Source organism: Corapipo altera, unplaced genomic scaffold (genome assembly GCF_003945725.1).
Source record: "Corapipo altera isolate COAL_440 unplaced genomic scaffold, ASM394572v1 61411, whole genome shotgun sequence".
In the NCBI taxonomy this organism is placed as follows: domain Eukaryota; kingdom Metazoa; phylum Chordata; class Aves; order Passeriformes; family Pipridae; genus Corapipo; species Corapipo altera.
The window spans coordinates 6,188,266-6,195,498 of NW_020884875.1; the positions used below are offsets into that span (position 1 = coordinate 6,188,266).

The 7,233-nt window shown below is 37.2% G+C and overlaps 1 protein-coding gene across 3 annotated transcripts in view; it reads right to left on the reverse strand.

The window, feature by feature from the left end:
- The window catches only part of MIER3 (MIER family member 3), a 20,707-nt gene extending 13,715 nt beyond the window's left edge, over positions 1 to 6,992 (reverse strand). For 2 of the 3 annotated variants that reach the window (XM_027634771.1, XM_027634768.1), the window contains exons 1-4: positions 6,962 to 6,992; positions 4,693 to 4,838; positions 2,723 to 2,857; positions 1,197 to 1,317 (exon numbers count right to left, since the gene is read on the reverse strand). In XM_027634771.1, the coding sequence (XP_027490572.1) occupies positions 1,197 to 1,317; positions 2,723 to 2,857; positions 4,693 to 4,791 (355 nt within the window). In that variant the 5' untranslated portion in view covers positions 4,792 to 4,838; positions 6,962 to 6,992. The other variant, XM_027634769.1, reaches the window with a different exon arrangement.
- Positions 6,993 to 7,233: the final 241 nt, after the last annotated feature.

Sequence of the window (7,233 nt, forward strand, 5' to 3'; positions counted from 1 at the left end):
AGAGGCAATTATTCTATCCAATTAACGTAAATTTAACAAAATAGCCTATGTTATGTATTATATGTGTTTATCTTAAAACTTAATGTTATCTTAGTATCTGAGAAACAGACAGAAATCAGAAAAAAGATGGAACTGACAACAGTAAAGAGAACTGATATCTCCTTGAAATGGTGGATATTTGATTTTAAAGTGTCCAGCCTAATGTTCTAAATAAAACAATGACATTTGAGAACAAAGATGACAGTTTCTTAATCCTCAGTAATATGAGGGGGTAAATACTTTTTTTTCTAAAAAAGTGCCACACTTTAAATGTCATGTTAATGAACAGTTCACAAATACCATAAGTTCTGGAGTTTGCTTAACTGAAAAAGGGGCCTTATAATTTTTTTTGTATCTCTCTTTCAATACAAATGCCTTACTTTTATGACACAGCAGCATTTGAAGGGCTATGATTGCTGGTGACTGAGGCAGCACACTCCCTTTAACCCCTCCTTCTCCAGAGCAATGAAATCCCCCATGGAATAGCTTGCCAAACTAAAACTGTGATAAAAATCCTCCACGTTGCTCTAACTCCAGGACACCAGTGAACAAATGAGATGCAACAGGCAACGATGAGTATCTCATCCGGGCTGGATACCTCTGGTACCCAGATCTTTCCCATTATAGCTCCCTGGACAGGGAAATTTTGGTGGTCATGGATTTACAGGCCCCATCCCGTATAAAACTACTTTGGGTCACCCCATGAAGTCCTATGGAAAAATGTTGAATGTGTGAAGGGAAACAATCACAAAGACACTGTGTCCCAGTTCACATCCACAGGCTACATGGAGGAGTCCCTGGCTTAAAAGCAGCAGCAAAAATCTTAGTAGAGAAACACTAATTTAAAAGAATGGGTTACACATTCACTGAAAATCATGAAGGATGTTCCTCAATACTGTATTAACTATTGATTATGAAGATATTTTATTCATAGAGAAATTAATTTTACTTGTGCTTTGAGCAGAGAACCAAACAGAAGTCTTTAAGATAATCAGTAATACCAACCAAAGGCAAAGTGCATGTACAACATCCTGCAAAGCACTGTTTCTCAACTCCTGGTACAGTAAGCACTGCTCTGCAATTTTGACATTTTAGGGCACAAAGTTATATATAATACTAAGACTCTTTGAGTACTATTATAAAATCAGGTTTCCTACATCTTAATGGTCGAGGAAAGAAGTCGGTAGCCTCATGTGAAGTAACTGATGGTGTCAAGTCATCAGCAGAGGACTGTGTTTCTTCATCATCACCCGACAAGAGGTCTTTAGCGATTTCCTCCTGTATCATTAAAATACAAAAATAAAACCTCAGACTGACTATTAAATATAGACTGGTGAGCATGTAGATTCAGAAAATTGTTAAGTCTCATTAATTAAAATGAGTTACTTTACCATAAGAAAATGTAGCAGATTGTACTCCCTTAATTGAAAAGCTAGTTTGCTCCTCCTAAATCTAAGAACAAATAGAATGGTTCATTTCACAGTCAAACATAGAAGACAAAGGGGAAATTAAGCCCTACTACAGCAAACACACAAGAATTAACTTCTGCAAGCATCAATCTCAGATGTTCCTCCAATTGCTTCCAGTAAAAAGCACCAGTGTAAACGGCCTCACATATTTAACATTCTATCATTCTTTGCATCACAGATACATTGAAGCTTTAAAAGCTCCCTACACTCTGGGGAAAAACAGACAGGGTTTTTTGTAGACTTTTGCTGAGAGGACAGTTACAGATAATAGACAACTTTCCAAACCACAAAAGAGTTGACATTTTTGCAGGTTAAAGAAAAGATATTATGAAATAAACATCACACTTCCTCCACAAGCAGACATGTTTGAACCCCTCAGACAGAGATTTGGAAGGGAAAGAACTGTATCAGATAACCAGCCAATACATTTTGTAGCCTCAACACAATCGTGAATCCTAATGAGAATCAGATGTGCAGCGCCATCATTACACCCTTCTTTCTGCGGAGTTTACCATTACATCATACTCACAGGAAAAAAAAAGAAGAAAAAAAAAAGACATATACTTACTACTTGCATACTTTATAAGCTCAACTACGAGCTGCATATGCTTTGTAGCCAAAAATCTCAGAATTTAAAGTTAACTTGCAAACCACAAAAGCTGAAATTTCAGGTTTTTACTTCAGCAATGCAACATACATAGTCACCACATATAAAACAATTTCTTTCTCGCTCCCCAAAGCTGAGACCTTCCCAAATATGCATTTGAAAATAAAATTCCAGAGCATTCAGGATTCCACTTCAAAGTTATACACAACCATTTTTGTACTTGATGTGTGCTGGAAGTCAGAATTATTTCTGGACATTGCACATATTATTGAAAAATCTCACTTTTTAACAAAAAAAAAACCTAGAAAAAACAACAAGCCACCTACTTCAAAGTTCTTTGCACTGTTTTAGAAGAACTATTAATATATTCATTTTTGTTTTATACTAATATAGTGTCACTAAAGTTGCTATGCATTTGAAACTGTCATAATTATTGTTAGAACTAGATCCTCAATATCCTTGAAAAGGTAGGAGTTCAAAGTAATAATGCATATTGAAATTAACAAAGATATATATTTTATCTATAAAGAGACAATGAAACATGATTTAAGGTTGCCCAGATTTCTGCTTTAAAATAACAATTCAGGGGAAAACGGTTCTGACTTACTTTATCTAGAGTCATATCTGGAAGTTCATCTGCAAGTTCACTTGGAGAGCTATTTGCACTGGAACCTGCCATAACTGGAATCGTGGGTTCATAGCCATAGAATGCCAGCAAATCTTCCAGTGGCATGCTTCCTTCCTAATATAAGAAGATTTACAACATTTCAACATATTGCCAAGTACTTGTAAACAGTCCATGCCTGAGAGGATAGGACATTTTGAAGAACAAAAGTAAAAAACAAACAAATTAGAACTCAACTGAAAGCAGGAATGATTAAAATATTTTAAGGCATGGTACTGAAAATCGTGATTCCTGATGGAAATAATACATGAACATGTCTCTTGGCATACAGTGAAGTCCTGTCAGGGAAAACTGTTTACTGGATGAAACTATAGAGTAAGTATTAAAAATGTGCTCGTTATTTGAGTCCTGGTATAGAGCATGATTTGTCAATATTTCAAGACAGAAATGCAGAAAAACTCAAAGACTTAATTCCTACATAGCTACAGCTGCACATGAGCAAACCTCCACAAAAGTAAACTAATATAGCAACTTTTAAGCCCTCCCTTTCATCTCCTGCACAACGTATTTTATATTAACCACTGAGAAGCTAACAGGAGAAAGACAGCTAAGAAGAGAAGACAAAAATCAAGAGAGACTTGATTTATAACTTGTTTTTTCCAACAGTTTTTATCGAGTGATTTTAGTAAGCATCATCATAGTCGCATTCTAATACAATTAATAAAACAATAAACAGTGAAGGTTTTTTTTAGCTACCTGATTCAAGCCACCAAAGTATTAAAAATATTTTCCACTTCTTATACCTTTAAAGCTCTATTACCTCTAAAAATTTGTTGAATTCAGACACTGATTAAATTACTTTCTTTCTTTACTCAGCTAAGGTCTTAGTTCTGCGCAGACTTTTCACAATGGTTAAAGGTAAACTCATGTCCAAGTCTTTCCAGGATCAGGATCTAAAGTAATGAAGTGTTTCAGATGAGTGGCTCTCAGTCCTTCTTTCATTACAGAAGCAGTAAGAGAACTTCATGGAGTAACAACTCCATTTTAACCATTAGACCCAGCAAGCTGCTTTACAGTATAACTGCAGGTTCATAATCAACAAAAACCATAATTAAGGTAGTAAGAAAAAAAAAAAAATCAGGAGTATAAACATTGTCAACTCCACACTCAGAAAATTTGTTTCTACATGGACTACATAAACACAGCCATGCATTTGATGCCTAAATGTTGCACTTTTCTGGAAGTCCATTGACCAAAACCCGCAGTTATGCTGAGTGGTGTAAGTGGGTCACCAAACAGTAATTCAAACAGCATCAATCTGTGGGTGTTCAGCATTCAGCAAGCGTTTAGAATAGGTGATGCACTGCCACAGATGAACAAGAGGTGTAAATACAAAAACCATCTAATTAAGAAGTGTAAAATGGAATAGGAAAGGCCAAGGAGCACGCTGATCATTTTGTACACCCACCAAATGCCAAACTCATGAAACTAAGACACAGAAGTATCATTTATACAGTAAATTAACATGACCGATCATGCCTAAAGCAGAACTGTTTGTTTAGGAAATCAAAACCTGACCAACAGAATGAAATACAGCTAGATGTCACTTTAATAGTATGCAAAACGTACAGTTTCAACTTACAAGTAAGTGGTAAGTGATCTTAGATGACAGGACTCTAAACCCTTCATTAGAGGTTTCCCTACCAAAGAAAATGGACTACTAAATGAAAAGAATATGAACACTAATACCTTTGAGAAGCTAAGTTCAGCCTTTATTGTGATGATGCACTACTACGTCCTAACCAAATCTGATTTTATTTTCTTTTAAACAAGATGAAAATGCATTTTTGCAGAAAACTGCACTATACAAACTGAAGAACAGGTTGAATGTACTTTTCCCCAGAAAAGTTACAGTATGTATGGACATTCATGAGAGAGCAAGTCACTCTTACCTTTTCCAAATCTTCGATTTCAGAGCTGAAATTTTTGCTTTCTTCCATCATTTCCTCTTCTTCAAGAGTTCTCTCATCATCATAATCATGTACCAGCATTTCTGCAGAGGGGTCAAAGTCATGATCCTCAGACGATAATGAGCCAACTGTGAAAAAATTTCACATGAAATCGCATGAATTCTTTAATGAACGGGGTCAGAACTGTCAGTGGAGTAACAAATTCATAACTATTTGACAAAATCATCTGTTTCAGCTGACCTTCCCTTTTCATATTTATAAGTAATAAACACAGATGCCTCTCTTGATACATATAGAGTACTTGGGAAAAGTACCTAAAAGCAAAGTTCCGGAAAGTACAATCCCAAATTAATATTTTACTCAATAAAAGGTTGTTCAAAATACCTTTGAAATAATCATTAAGGTACAAAGCACACACATCACAAGATTTCAGATGCTGCAAGGCTGTGACCTACAGACTCTAATTCTATTTATATGATTTACATGTTGACAACCATGGTTTTTCACTGGTAAACAGGTAACTTAGGTTCTGAATCCACTTCCTACTAACAGCAAAATAAAGTTAGACTCAATTCTAATCACTTCAGCCTCATGGACAGATCTTTTAATACAACTAATTTAATTCATAGCACTTGATCTAGAAGAATACATACAGCAGAGTTTCAAGAAGTATTGAGGAAAAAACACCAGAAATAACAAAATGCTTCTAATGAATCACATTAATTAACAAGCTATTGTCATAGCTGTGTGGTCCAACACACAGGTTTTCATGACTGAATACTCCTAAGTCATCGCAAAAGTACTGTTATTATTTTAAATACACTTTGTCATTTGAAAGGTTATCATTAGATTTAGTAAGTTTTAAAGATGCAAATATTCTGCACTAGAAGTCACGTTCTACAACAAAAATCACCAAATTACAGGGTTGTTTTGCTCTGTAATGTTCACTTTCTTATGCCTTTCTGGATGGAGAAAATAAACAGATTGGGGTATTTCTCTTTTACTTCTGGTTTCCCCTTACATACTAGGTCTTTGTTGCAATCCTTGGCTTACAAGCAGCAACGAAAAGGTTTATCAAGAATCATTTCTATGAAAAAACTTCTTCAAAAGTTTTAAAGAGAACAATTACAAATTTTCAATCCCCTTCAAAATCCTTTCTGCACTGCTTCCAGCCTTGAAAGAGACAACTGTATATACCAACACTTCTGAACCCTAAAGCATCTAATTTTTCAGCAATTATGCTGTGTTCATTCCTTATACGCAGGTAGCTAAGCTTCATTTAGCTTGCTTAAGACAAGACTGTGAAAGTTTGTAATATCATACTGTAGAGAAACATTCAGGCGAAAAATGCTTTTTTATTCACATGCTATTCATATATGGTCTCACAGATCTTTCGGTTCCAGCTCACCATGTACTACACTTGCAGTAATGACATTATGTGTTTAATTCCCCCACTGCTGACCATCACATCCTGCTCTAGTTTTAAGGAATCACAGAAGTGTCAACTGTCTTTATCTAACCTGTATTTAAAGACCTGTGCTAAAGATCATCGCTTCTAACTGCTGTTCTAACTGATTCTGCATTTAACGCAAGGGGAAGTTCTATTCCACTGGTAGACTTTACATTAAAAAGTCCCACTTCTTCAATGGTTCTGAGTGTTCAGTATCCCACTTAGAATATTTAAAACCACACTGAAAAATACAAGCTCAAGAAATTTCACAAGAGTAGCTAAAAAAGATGACAAACAGCCAGTGCAGAAGGCAGTTGCACAGAAGCAAATATGTTCCCCAAATACTTGAGAGCAGCCCTGCTGATGTTAATTATGCTTGCTCGTGTAAAGTATTCCAAAGAACCTTAATAGCAGTTACAGCCTTAAAAATTACTTATCATTATGATTTTAAACATTTTCTGTTATTACCAAGAATTCAAAAATTTAGACAAGCCTCTAATTATCAGCAACAAGAGAAACTGGTTTCTCCAGGCTACATGGATTTACTGAGATGTAGACTTAAAAGTGCCACAAAACTGTTTTCATTTTGGGTTCCAAGCAGCCAATTTCTAACTGCAACTGGAGTTAAGAGAAAGACTCCGCAGCCCACATCTCCACTTAAGAACCTGGCAGGTGGTTAAAAGCGTGCACACGAAGCCTCAGAAAAACTACAAGAGAATAAATTTGGGAAGACGCAGCAAGGAGAGAGCGGTGCGCGGGCGACAGGCCAGGTGCCAGGTCAGGAGGTGGGCGAGGACGAACCTGGGCTCGAACTCCCAAAGGAAGCCTGCAGGGAAGAAGAAAGAGCGAGGTGAGAGCGGGCTCCCTTCGGCTCGGCAGCAGGCAGGGCTTTTCCATCTCACGAAGCCCTGGGAGCTGCCCCCTTTCCCCGCCGCCCCGTTTTCCCCCGCTCCCCGCCGGCCTCGGCCCCCGCGTCCCCCCCACGCTGGCCCCTCCATCCCGCTCACCCTCTCCCATCCCTCCTTCCCTCGCTCCCGCCCGCGGCTCTCCGTCCCTCCTCCTCCCCTGGCAAG